The sequence below is a fragment of the Solanum pennellii genome, chromosome 1 (assembly GCF_001406875.1).
Source record: "Solanum pennellii chromosome 1, SPENNV200".
In the NCBI taxonomy this organism is placed as follows: Eukaryota; Viridiplantae; Streptophyta; class Magnoliopsida; order Solanales; family Solanaceae; genus Solanum; species Solanum pennellii.
In genome coordinates, this window is record NC_028637.1 from 46,524,115 (window position 1) to 46,538,324 (window position 14,210).

Consider the following 14,210-nt stretch of genomic DNA (forward strand, 5'->3'; position numbering starts at 1 on the left):
CAAGCTAAACAATTGGGAGGCCACCCCTCTCCCCGTTAAAGACGAGTCTTGGTAGTCTGTCTTGTTTTTTCTTTTGTCATTCGATTCATTCAAGGATTGTAATTCGGATTTTATCTTGTCGTTTTATTTCGAACTCTCTATTTCCCTTATCAATAGGATGAAATTGCATCTTTATTTCAGTCTAATATGTTTGTTCGTTTTCTTTTATACAGTTCTTTCTATGCCGATTCTAGTGATATGACATGCATGCAGAATTTTTCGCCAGATCTTAATATCCAATCTAATCTTCGACCTAATATTGAAATAATAAGTCAAGAAATCGAATATGATGAAGACAGAGTATTTGAAGAAGTAAGGAGGGATTTCAATCATTTTGAAAATAAGTCAAATCCAAATATGAGTGAAACTGAGACGATAAATTTGAGGGATCATGAAATTATTAAGGAGACTAAGATAAGTGTACATGTTCGACATCAAAAGGACGATATAATCCAGGCCCTGTTTGATTACAAAGATGTTTTTGCGTCATCTTATGATGACATGCCTGGATTAAGCATTGACATGGTTGTTCACAAGTTGCCAATTGATCCTAATTTTCCTCCGATAAAGAAGAAGTTGAGAAAACTCAAAACCGACATGAGTGTAATAATTAAAGAGGAGATCACAAAACAACTTGAGGCCAAAGTCATTCAAGTCTCTCAATATCCTTCTTGGTTAGCCAATATCGTACCCGTCCCTAAGAAAGACGGCAAAGTTCGAATGTGTGTTGGTTATCGTAATTTGAATAAGGCAAGTCCAAAAGATGATTTTCCTTTGCCTAACATCCATAGTTTATTGGATAATTGTGCTAAACATGAGGTTGCATCTTTTGTGGATTGTTATGCGGGCTACCATCAGATTATTATGGATGATGAAGATGCAGAAAAAACATCTTTTATCACTCCATGGGGTACATATTGTTATCGTGTTATGCCTTTTGGATTAAAAAATACAGGGGCAACTAATATGAGAGCAATGACAACCATGTTTCACGATATGATGCATAGACAAATCAAAGTTTATGTGGATGTTGTTATCATGAAATCTAAAAAACAGTCAAATCATGTGAAAGACTTAAGGAGATTCTTCGAAAGGCTCCGCATGTACAATCTCAAGCTTAATCCTGCAAAATGTGTATTTGGAGTACTATCGGCGAAGCTTTTGGGGTTTATAGTCAGTCGAAGAGGTATCGAGTTGGATCCTTCAAAAATAAAAGCAATTCAAGAATTGCCACCTCCAAAGAACAAAACTGAGGTTATGAGCCTTCTAGGAAGGTTAAACTACATCAGCAGATTCATTGCTCAACTCACAACAACTTGTGAGCCTATCTTTAAGTTGTTGAAAAAGAATGCCACAGTCGAGTGGACCGAAGAATGTCGAGAAGCTTTTGAAAGAATTAAGAATTACCTATCGAATCCCCCTGTGTTGGTTCCTCCCGAGCCGGGAAGACCTTTGATATTGTATATGTCAGTACTGGATAATTCTTTTGGTTGTGTACTGGGTCAGCATGATGACACTGGGAAGAAAGAGCGGGCCATTTATTACCTCAGCAAGAAGTTTACCGTTTACGAAGCGAAGTACACCCTTCTTGAAAGAACGTGTTGTGCCCTAACTTGGGTAGCACAGAAGTTGAAACATTATCTTTCATCTTACACTACTTATCTCATCTCTCGTATGGATCCGTTGAAATATATTTTTCAAAAGCCCATGCCCACAGGCAGGCTTGCGAAATGGCAAATATTGCTCACAGAGTTTGACATTATCTATATAACGCGGACCGCAATGAAAGCTCAAGCATTGGCAGATCATTTGGCAGAGAACCCTATTGATGAAGAATATGAACCACTTAAAACCTATTTTCCAGATGAAGAGATATCTTGTATCGATGAAGTTATTCACGATAACGATCAAGGTTGGAAGTTATTCTTTGATGGTGCCTCTAACAGGAAAGGAGTTGGAATAGGAGCTGTTCTTATGTCTGAATCAGGGGAATATTACCCTATATCAGCCCAACTTAGATTCTATTGTACTAATAATATGTCTGAGTACGAAGCGTGCATTTTGGGTCTGAGGTTAGCTGTTGACATGGGCATCCAAGAATTGTTAGTGTTAGGAGACTCAGACTTACTAGTTCATCAAATTCAAGGAGAATGGGAAACTCGAGACCCAAAGCTCATACCATATCAACATTGTTTACAAGGTCTTTGTCAACGATTCGTGTCGATAAAGTTTAGACACATTCCCAAAGTGCACAATGAGATTGCAGATGCATTGGCCACTTTATCTTCGATGCTCCAACACCCTGATGGCGCTCATATCGACCCTTTATACATACAAATTTGTGATAAACATGCTTATTGCAACATGATTGAGGAGGAATTTGATGGTAAGCCTTGGTTTCATGATATCAAAACATATCTTCAGTCTGGAGAATGTCCGTCGGATGTAGCCAGTATCAAAAAAGGACTATTCGACGACTAGCAAGGGGTTTTTTCTTAAGCGGAGACATACTGTACAAGAAGACACCCGATTTAGGTCTTCTAAGGTGTGTAAATGCTCAAGAGGCTTCCACAATCATGATTGAAGTACACGCAGGAGTTTGTGGACCTCATATGAATGGATATGTTCTAGCCAAGAAGATACTTCTAGCAGGATATTATTGGCTCACCATGGAGCGGGATTCCATACGATTTATTCGTAAATGTCATGAATGTCAATACATGGTGATTTGATACATTCTCCCCCTTCTGAGTTGCATGCAATGTCTACTCCATGGCCTTTCGTGGCACGGGGAATGGATGTGATTGGACCGATAGAAACAAAAGCATCGAATGGTCACAGGTTCATCTTGGTGGCCATTGATTATTTTACAAAGTGGGTGGAAGCAGTAACTTTCAAGTCAGTGACCAAGAAGGTCGTGGTGGATTTCATCCATTTCAACATCATCTGTCGGTTTGGTATTCCAAAGGTGATTATAACTGATAACACCGCAAATATCAACAGCCACTTAATGCAAGAGGTATGCTACCAATTTAAGATTGAGCATCGAAATTCGACTCCGTATCGCCCAAAGGCAAACGGGGCTGTGAAAGCTGCTAACAAGAATATAAAAAAGATACTTCGTAAGATGGTGCAAAGTTCTCGACAATGGCATGAAAAGTTGTCTTTTGCTTTGTTGGGTTATCGCACTACAGTCCGTACGTCAGTGGACGCTACCCCATATTTACTGGTATACGGGACTGAGGCAGTTATACCTGCAGAGATTGAGATCACATCTTTACAAGTTGTTGTGGAGGCTGAAATTGATGATAATGAGTGGATCAAAACTCGGTTAGAGCAATTAAGTTTGATTGATGAGAAGCGTCTGACATCAGTATGTCATGGACAATTATATCAGAAAAGAATGGCACGGGCATACAACAAAAAGGTGCGTCCCAGACATTTTGAAGAGGGTCATTAGTGTTGAGACGCATTTTGCCACATCATGCCGAAACCAAAGGCAAATTTTCTCCAAATTGGAGAGGACCATTCGTTGTTAAAAGGGTATTACCCAATGGTGATCTTTACTTAGCAGATATAGAAGGCAAAGTGACAGAAACGGTCGTCAATGCTGATGCTGTGAAAAGATATTACATATGATTTGAGTTTCGACATTAGAAACCCTTATGTTTGGGCTCGACATTTCAAGGGTTGATTCATTGGAATCTCTTGGTTATGATGTTTCCTTGACTTAAAAAAAAAGAAAAAAAAAGAGAAGAAACAAAGAAAAAACACACGGAAAAAAAAAGGAAAGAGAGGAGAAGATCAGAAAAAAAAAAGAAACAGAAAGAGGAGAAGAAAAAAAAAGATCTGCAAGTAAAAGAAAAAAAAAGAAGAAACAACGAAGAAAACCTTTCATTTTTTTTCTGAAGAACACACGCATAAAGAAAAACACAACTAAAAATAGTGGAGTTCGAGGTTTCAAGTTCGTGGTTCCTAAATCCTTTCTTTTCGTCAAAAAGTTTCCACAAGAGGTAATACTAATTTTATTTTGTAATAATTTTATGTCATGATAATGCGAGAATGTATTGCAATATATATTGAGGTTGTTAAATTTCGCATGCACTTAAACCATTAATATTTATTGATCTTATTATATGAAGTATGTTCAAATGTTCATATCAACTTTATGTTTAGATCATTTGTATAGTTATATTCAGTGTGAAATTATTATAACAAACCATGATTCATTTTATATTTAAATAACCCGTAGTTTATTTTATATTTAAGTAAAATTATTGTCCAAGTCATTTTAATTTTTAATATTTAGTTTATAATGATAACATGTGTAAGCTATTATGTAAATATGTTAATTTTAGTTAGTGAAATTTTCATTTAATGTTAGTGACGTAAAAAAAAATCGAATAAAAATGGAAGAAGAAAAAAAATATAATAATAATAATAATAAAAAGAAAAAAATAAAAAGTTAAAAAATAAAATGTGAGTAAGAATATAATAAAAAAAGGGAAAAGAGAAAACAGAAAAAATAATAATAGAAGAAGAAGTTTAAAAATAATATAAAAAAAACATGCAATTAAAGAGGAAAGAATTTTTTATTTTTTATTTTTTTTTTAAAGTTTCTTTGTCCAAACAAAAAAAAAATTAAGTTGAAAAAAAATATAAATAAAACCTTGAAAGTATAAAAAATAATAATAACAATAAAATAATAATAATAGTAAAAGATGAGAAGGTAAAAGAAAAAAAAGGAGCGTGATAAAAATAAAATAGTAACAAACGAAAAAGTAAAAATAAAGAATATCTTATTTTACTCTGTTTTGTTTGATTTAATTTATATGCGTATATATATTTTAATTAAAGGGCATAGATTAATAAAATAAGGTAGTTTTTAATATATTTAAATAATTAAAGAATGAGGGTAAATACATTTGTTTTAACCTTAGAATTTTCAAAAAATTAGTTTAAGTCATAAAAGTCCATAAAGCGACCGTGCTAGAACCACGGGACTCGAGGGATGCCTAATACCTTCCCCTCGGTCAACAGAATTCCTTACCCGAACTCGTTCAAAGACCAAACAAAGAGTCATTTCCTTTTGATTAGGATTAAACAAAAAAGGTGACTTGGAACACCGTAAGTCAATTCCAAGTGGCGACTCTGAAAAAATTAAAATAATCCCCTAGTTAATAACGTCACTTAAATTGGACAACCCTTACGTCGCTGCGCGAAAAAGGGGTGTGACATCCCTGTGTTTTATTGTCAACTTACAAATTGGTGTTTGTAAGGTTGTTTGCTCGAATTGTTTAATTAAGAGCACAGTTCCAAATTATGAAATTATATTGATAATGCTGGTTGATTTTAGAAAAAATTGTATGCCACCAATTATAGCTAAATCATGGTTATGAGAACAGAACTCCCAAAACAAAATTTGGTATGAGATAAATTTATTTAACATGTAGCAACACATGTATGCATCAAGCAACAAGGTCTCCCCATTAAAATTTGTTCAGGGTTAGGAACCATATAATTTTCATCTAAAATGTTAAATGTGCGTCTATGATCTTAATTGCTCCACTACGCACACAGATGAATTCCCAAATAAGGTTGGGATGAATGTTAGATTTTCTAACATTAGGGGGAGAGATGATTTTGACAGCTGAAAATTATGTGTGAGCTTAATTATGAATTATCTAGATCCTCATTAAATATATATGTTAACTTAAAGTTCAAGGGATAATTCATTTGCATAATGTTGCGAATCAATTGCCAGATTAATGCACTGACCCTATGAATCTGAAGTCCTTGAAGGACAGAGTCTATGATACGCCGAAAGCGTTATAGACCAATCGGTTCCAAATATAAAATTCCTTGAAGAAGGAAGGAGCAAATGATCAATATGGTCATGATAACGAGGCAAGTGCTATAAAATAGCACATTGACATAACACTTCATAAAACCTCGGAAAAGGTTAAGGTACCTGAAAAATGATGAAAAATGAAGAGATGTCGATAAGTTATGTCATATTGGAATCAATATCAAATAACCGTCGATGGTATCTTTGATATGAGGTAGCGCTCAATGATATAAATTGTGACGAGGATCTTGAATTCAAATTTGTCATATAGTGTGGACAGATAAAAGGTTGGCCAAGTAAATGCATGATTCAAGTATATTGTTTCACTTACAAAAGTGACGTTTTGGACAAATAGTCCATAAATCAGGGTATAATATCAGTGAGGTATAAATAATTTATTATGCAATAGTATAACCGTAAGATATAAAATACGGTTTGTGTCTTGGGGCATAAAAGTTTATCGCAAAAATTCAGACATTATTGGAGATGTTTTGTCCTTTGGTGGATGCAATGAGGTTTGTTTTGATCTGGCAACATACGAAAAACTTGAATACATGTAATGAATAATTGTAATGTTTAGCTAGACAATGAATGTTATATGAAAATCCTTGAAACAATCGAGGTGTATGAAGCATATAAGAGTTTGAAAGAAACTTTTTCAATAAAGCTTCAAGAATCCTTATATGGATTGAAATAGTCAAGGAAGAAAAGGGTACAAAAGAATGACCCTAATTGTCCTTATATTTTATGAAAAGATCTTGATAAGACAGAATTTTGTCTTGACCTACAGATTGATAATTTGACAAATGAAATATTTGTCTATCAGTCCAGATACACAGATATGTTTTGATGTATTTTTTATATGGATAAATTACATTCATTGAGTACCCCAATGATTATGAGATCGCTTGACATAAATGATGATTCAGTTTGATCTCAAAAGAAGGATGAAAATTTCTTGGTGATGAAACTCCATATCTTGGTGCAATCAGGGAACTCGTGCATCTTACTAACAATATTTGACCAGATATTTGTTTTGCAGTAAATTTACTGGCAAGATTCAGTTTCTCCCCGATAAAAGGACATTGAAATGGTGTTAAGCACATGACTGAAAATGTGTGTGTTTTCTTTGGAAAAGAATAACAAACCACAATGTACGAATTTTGGAGACATCATCGCAAGAAATTAAGTGATGTTTTAATCAGGGGGAGTATAATACGCGTTGCACTCTTTTTTTCTTGACCAAGGTTTTATCCCACTGGGTTTTCCTGGCAAGGTTTTTAATGAGGCAACAAATAATGCGTATCAAACGATATGTGTACTCTTTTTCCTTCACTAGAATTTTTTTCCTACTGGGTTTTTTTCTAGTAAAGGTTTTAATGAGGCACATTATCTATGGACATCCAAGGGGGAGTGTTATAAATCCATTGAATTGTGTTGATTGTCCTTTAGATTTACTCAAGACTTAATTGTATTCATGTATACATGTTTCCAAGCTCATAAAATCCACTTGGATAACTATGTACCTACTAATTGGACATTTATCATGGTAGCCTTTGGGGTGATTTCTCAACTCTATAAATAGAGATATCATTCACCTTTTGTATAATACACTCAAATAAGAAAAAAATTCCTCATCTTCTATCTACTTTTCTTGTCTTCTTCTCTTTATGCTTATATTCTTATAGCTTGATTTTATAACAAATTAATCTTTATTTAGAAAAAAAACATTTATCCAATTAAATTGGGAGTTTAAAACTTCTTTTCCATGTTGCTAAAAATTAAGATTTGATAACTATTAATCAATTCATTTTGAATTAAAAATTTTAAACAACCAATTATATAAATAAGTTACAGGTAAGGCCTAATTAAATATAACTGACCACTTTAAAATTTCATTAACTTTTAACTTTTGGATTTAAGATAAATAATATTTATTTATCTATATCTGGCAAGCGTTAAATTCTATTTTGAACAAATATAACAATTATAAGTCATTTAGCAAATTTAAGAATTCACAATATTATATAATAACAACATTAAATTAAGTTGAAAATTATATTTTAGAATTACAATTTTCTAACTTATTATTTTTAAAAAAAATTTGAATGCACCATAACTATTTATTTCACATAACATACTTAAGCGGATAACTTCAAATCAGCAACCTCTCATTCATATTCATATGCTTTCGGATACAATTTATATTCAAATTCAAATTTTAAAATATCCAATACAAACTTTGAGTAAATCTAATATAACGGTTGTAAAGATTATTTTTACCTGCAAATCAATTTTATATTATATTTTTACAGAAATTAATACGGAATTTTTTTTAAAAATATTTTGATTTTAACTTTAACATATATAGAAAATGTATTAACATGCCATTTAATTTCATGATATCCAATATTTTCATATGGAATGTTATTAATAAATTACTAACAGATTTTTTTTATTGAAATGATACAAAAAGAATAAAGTAAAAACACAGAAAAATATTTGAAGTATTTCATATTTGATCAAGAAAAATTATGTAAAAATTAGGCAAATCACAGTCTAAGGGACAAATTACTTTATATCCCTACTCTTTCACTATTGACCAAAAATTCTTTTTTTATAGTTTTTCGGTTACATAATATTACAGAACGATACTTAAAGTAAAGCGGGCAGATACTTTAATTTTTGAATTGTTGTTATTAGTTACTGCGTACAAAAAACGATAAAATTAACCCCATGAATCACGCGAACGTTTAACAAATTTAGCATCATAAACCTCAAACTGATTTGGGCATTTTTGAATTTCAAATTGTGAAACCTTCTCATTGTTCTTTAAAAAAACAGTAAAAGTTTGTTTCAAAAAATTCTGAAACACAAATTTGTGAAGATTCAAAAATGAATATTTCGATCTTGTAAAGGCATTCTGGATCATGCGAAAGTGATATTATATACGAGCGATACAAAAGTGATGGGATAGTGGTTGGGAAAATATTTCGTTCCCGAATCTTATTTCAGTAATTGCGGCTTCGTTGGGTATTGATGAATCTAAAAAAAAATATCGAGATTAGATACGTTGTTGAAGTAATTCATCTCCATTGTATTATTGTTTAACCAAAAAAAAAGCGTGTTAAATATCTCTAATTTGTAAACAATTGCAGGTTGTTGCATCTTCTAAGTTTATTTTTTCAGTGTATGAAGATGGGATAAGATACATTGTTTGTCTTAATAGGAAAACTTGTTCATGTGGTAGATTTCACTATGACTAGTGTGGACATGGGTATGCTTGCCTCTTATGATCAGAGTGTAGAGTTCTTCAGGGACAACCTTGGCATGGGCGAGGTTGCTACAGTAATAGGGGCCAGCAGTGTTTCTGGATTCTTTGTTGCTGCTTGAAATTTACCATTTGATTACGTGAAGACCCAGATTCAGAAAATGCAACTAGATGCTGAAGGAAAATTGTCCTACACTAGTTCTTTCGATTGTGCCATGAAGACTTTGAAGGCAGGAAGACCCTTCAAATTTTACACTAGATTCCCAGTATATTGTGTTAGGATTGCCCCTCATGTTATGATGACTTGGATTTTCCTTAACCAAATTCAAAAGGTGGAAAAGAAAATCAGATTGTGATTGTTGCAAGAAAAAAAAAAGAAGATACATCCGCTCAAGTTGAGCTTTATTAGAAATAACATCTTCGCCTTGTTGTATTAGTACTGTTTTCGCTCTTTCTTTATCCTCACGCCATCAAAGGCTTTAAGATTTTTGTGGTGACACATTGACTTGCGGAAATTTAGGTTAGACATTTGGTCTTTTCAATATTCCTACCAATATAGTTTTGGAAAAACTACTTTATTCAAACTGATGGGAAGATTCTTTTAGCTGAATAATCTATGTACTTCAAAAACCGTATTGAAGTAGGTAGTACGGAGTTTCACCATTTTTGGTGTCATCTTGAGCTTGAGCTTGAGCTTGTTGCCTATTTTTGTATATACACTCATTTGTTAGCATAAAAAAAAATATGACGAGATACCTTGTCTGCATGCAATACTAATTTTGAAGAAGTGGGATATAAGAAATGTATACCCATACTGCTCTGAATACTATAATGCATTATTATAATGTATAATGATACTAAATATATCGAATTTGATTGTTTTATATCAAGTGTAATTTTACTAAGATATATTGATAAGTTATTTAGTCTCATTTACATTAACCGTCAAATATGTATCTGATAACAAAATTTTGTTGGTTATTATGATTTTAATCAAAGTTATATGATTCAACCTAGTAAATTAAGTAAATTATTTTGTACCAATTGTTACACATATACAAATTTGTATTTTTATAATAAAATGTGTATCAAATACTTAATAATTTTATGGATATTGTGTATCTAATGATGATATAGTATCAGACGTTGTGATTTACTTCAAGATTACCACATTTTAATATATACTACTTAAATTGAAAATCAGTTTGTTTAACAAGTGTATACAATATAGTATCACATATTCTGTGTACAATGGTTATATTGTATCAACATTATTTGTTAAACCATACTTACAAAAAATAATTTATAACAAGTTAATATAAATTAAATTATATACTTGGAGACAAAAATTAAAATTGAAATACATTTCTTGACAAAAAACGTTCTTCAAATTAATAATTACTTAGTAAGATTGTGTTGGAATGATAAGTGACAATACAAAATACTAATTAACGTAACTTCAACACAATAAAAACCTAACTATTCTACATTAATCAGTCCACCTTCTACTGGTGTAGTGTAGCCACTCTTTGGCCTTATAAGATCTTCAATATCGCTAACATATCCAGCCTTGACTTTGTACATACCATACTTTGATCCTTTATTGAATAATTTCATACCTTGATCCTTTATTAATGATACTAAATATTCAATAAAGTTGGAGTTGTAGGTAGGACCAAACTTTAGAGTGTTCTTTGAAATATGTTCAATTACATAAATCATATTCTGCAAATTAAATAAACAATTTTTATCAATCTCTAACAGATATAAATATTATACAAAATTTCATTAGTCGTGATATAAAGAGACAAAAACAGAAACAGGCCAAAATGATCCTTAAACATATATATTAGATACATTAATGTTTATGTGCAACACATAAAAGGTGCAAAGTTTCAAAAATTGTGTTATCGTTATATAAAGTGACAAAAATATAAACACGTCAAACTGATACTTAAAAAAGTATCTAAGATACATTAATGTTCATGTGCAAAACATAAAAGTATCACAAAAATCAATATTTCTTGTGTGCATTGAAATAGTTGATACTTTATGAGTTCAATTCACTTTTAGGTACATTAATGTTCATGTATATTGATACTAAATAACACCTACAGGGCAATCTAATACTTAAACAATAATATTAGATACATTAATGTTTATGTTATTTGATACTAAGTAACAACAAAACATTGAAGTTACACATATATATTAGATACATTAATGTCCATATGCAACACATAAAAGGTACACAAATAAACAAATTTCATTAGTCGTTATAATAAGTTGCAAAAAAAAATAAATAAACAGGTCAAACTGATACTTAAAAAAGTATCTAGGATACATTAATGTTCATGTGAAAACATAAAAGTATCACAAAATTTTGCGTTCAATGTGTGCAGTGCAAAGTTGAAATAGATGATACTTAAATGAAGAAATAAGAATCATCAAACTGAAGAAAAAAATATGAATATGAGTGAAGATGTACATACTATGGGTAGTGTTGGTCGAATAATTGGAAGTGTCACCTTTCTACCCATTTTCTTTGGGATTTTCGAATCTTTTGAAGTTGATGCATGTTTGTTCTTTATAGATTTTCTCTTGCTAGAACTTGAATTTGTCATGACTTTCGGGTCATGCGACTTTTTAGAACTCAATTCTTTGATGTTTTCGATTCTGAAATAAAAACTAAATATTTGTTATAGTTAGCTTGATATTGTAAACCAAAATAGTAATACACAAAAAAGAACAAAAAAGAACAAAAAATGAAGAAATCAGAATTTAGAAGATGATGGCCTATTTTTGACTATAATCTAGATGAATAGGGATAGGTTTCTTTTGAATTTCAAATTTACTTGAAATTGGTAACTGAAAATTTTAGTGGGAAACTTTTTGGGCGAAATTTTTTGGAATGGGAAAAGTCTAATTTTTAGTTCCAATGTAAAAAGTACTGGTTAAGTATCATTGGGTGTCAAAAAGAGATTTTTGAATTTTAATAAAAGAGTAGAGAAATATTGGAATAGGGAAAGTAAAATTGTGTATTTAAGTAATTATTCCAAAAATTATCATAAAATTAATAGTATCCTTATAAAAATTTCACCATATTAAATTATCAAAACTAAAATCGTAGCTGATACAACTATAAATATAATATTTTAATACAATAAAATAAATTGTGTGCTAATAATATTAATTTAATACGCTCAAATAAATAAGTTAATGATTAATGTTATTATATTATTATAAATTGATTATATTATAAAGTGCATGATACATTTATTGATTATTTTTAATTACAAAATTATTACATTTTAAATTATCCGCACAACACGCATACACGTATATTAGTAGTGTTTAAAAGATGAAAAATCTGAAATACATAAAAGAGGAAAATCTCACAAAATACTTGGTGAATATGAAAACAAACTCATAAAAAAATCAAATAATATTGTTTAAAAGACGAAAAAATCTGAAATACAAAAAGTTTAGTGAATATGAAAACAAAATCACAAAAATTCTTACAAAATACATGTTGACTTAGAATTTACCTTTTATCAATGGGTGAAAAATCTTTTGAATTAATTGCGAGATTTCTTGAAAAAGTGTAGGAAATTCGAATAGTTGATTTTCTTGAACAAGGAAAGGAGATAACAATGGTTGAAAAGGAAGAGAGAAAAATGAGTTATTTGAGATAAAACCTAAAAAGAGGGATAAGTGGGTAATGAATGTATTTTTTTAAAAAAAAAAGCTACCGTATAAAAGAGGAAAAAATTGTTCAATGTAGGTTTGATTTGAGAAATAAAAGGAAAGGAGATTAGTTATATTAGGATACAATTTTTTATTATAAAATATTGAGATATTGACATTTTTAATAATTATTTTAAAATATAGTTATTTTTAATAATTATGTTAGGGATTGTGACTAGTTTACTAATTTACCCTAAATAATACTGTTTTCGTCCCAATTTATTTGACTTACTTTTCTGTTTAGTCAGTCCCAAAAAGAATGACACATTTCTATATTAAGAAACAATTTGACTATAAAATCTCTATTTTATCATTAATGAAATGATTTACAGACACACAAATTTTTATCGTTCATTCTGGACCACAAGTTTTAAAAGTTTTCCTCTCTTTTGAATTTCGTGCCGAGCCAAACTACCTCACATAAAATGGGAAGGAGGGAGTAATAGATAAAGTCAATTACTTTATGTCTATATGACTATATCCACCGAAAGTCAAATCTCAAAACGCTAATCCATACAGAACTCACTTTTCACTTCTCCGTTCTTAATTCTGCAGAGTGAATAGAGTGTCGCGGCCTGCGAGCCATCGTTTCCGATTTTCACTTTTCACTTCTTTGTTCCATCTCATTACTCTTGAGTCTTGACTGTCTATCTGCTTCATGAATCACAACTTTGCATGAAGAGTAAATTTCTTCTTTATTTTTATTTATTTTTTGCTTTTTGTATAGGTAAATGGTAATGGTAGAATAAAACTCAGAAGGATTTGAGGATGACAAAAATTGTTTTTTTGTATGTGTAATGAAAGATTCAGAATTTACTTTTTTTGTATGGGTTCTTATATATCACATCTTTTCTTTTATGCACGTGGAAGAAATTGTTGGATTTTATTTGCCCTAAATTTCTTACCATAAATAGGTTTTCCTTGTAGGAAAAGGTTTTGGATTGACTAATCTTTTTCTTGTAGGAAAAGGTTTAGGTTTCTATAAATAGAGGCATGTTCCTTCTAACTTAATCAGCATTCACAATGTAGTCTTAAAAAGCTTTGAGAGTTTTGGTTAGAGGGAGAATTTGTGGGTCACAAGCTTGATACGTTATCACTTGTGTGAACCTCCCATGTATTTCGAGTGAATTGGTTGAGGTTGTTTCTCTCTGTATTTTGTACTCTCATATTTATAGTGGATTGCTCATCTCCTTTGTGGACGTAGGTCGATTGACCGAACCACGTTAAATCTTTGTGTCTTTTGGTATATTTCTCGTTGTCTTCTTACTCGTGGTCTTTTGAGGTTTGCTTTGCTAGCTTCCGCAT

General features: G+C 31.1%; 1 protein-coding gene and 1 long non-coding RNA gene across 2 annotated transcripts; one reads left to right on the plus strand and one right to left on the minus strand.

Moving 5' to 3' along the window:
* Positions 1–2,800: 2,800 nt before the first annotated feature.
* On the plus strand, positions 2,801–9,280 carry LOC114075187 (uncharacterized protein K02A2.6-like). The gene is made up of 3 exons (XM_027913492.1): positions 2,801–3,466; positions 9,046–9,102; positions 9,188–9,280. Exons 1-3 carry the CDS (start codon positions 2,801–2,803, stop codon positions 9,278–9,280), a joined length of 816 nt encoding a protein of 271 aa, XP_027769293.1.
* Positions 9,281–10,538: 1,258 nt separating this feature from the next.
* LOC114074411 lies at positions 10,539–12,799 on the minus strand. The gene is made up of 3 exons (XR_003574819.1): positions 12,707–12,799; positions 11,651–11,846; positions 10,539–10,883 (listed from the first exon to the last, which is right to left on the minus strand). It is a non-coding gene; the product is annotated as an uncharacterized LOC114074411 (long non-coding RNA).
* Between the last annotated feature and the right edge of the window lie 1,411 nt (positions 12,800–14,210).

Excerpts from the sequence above, each read along its gene's own strand:
- LOC114075187 (XM_027913492.1), top strand. The coding sequence starts at position 2,801 with ATGTCTACTCCATGGCCTTTCGTGGCACGGGGAATGGATGTGATTGGA. Across the intron at positions 3,467-9,045 it reads CACGGGCATACAACAAAAAG|GTTGTTGCATCTTCTAAGTT; the intron begins GTGCGTCCCAGA and ends AAACAATTGCAG. Across the intron at positions 9,103-9,187 it reads AAGATGGGATAAGATACATT|AGTGTAGAGTTCTTCAGGGA; the intron begins GTTTGTCTTAAT and ends TCTTATGATCAG.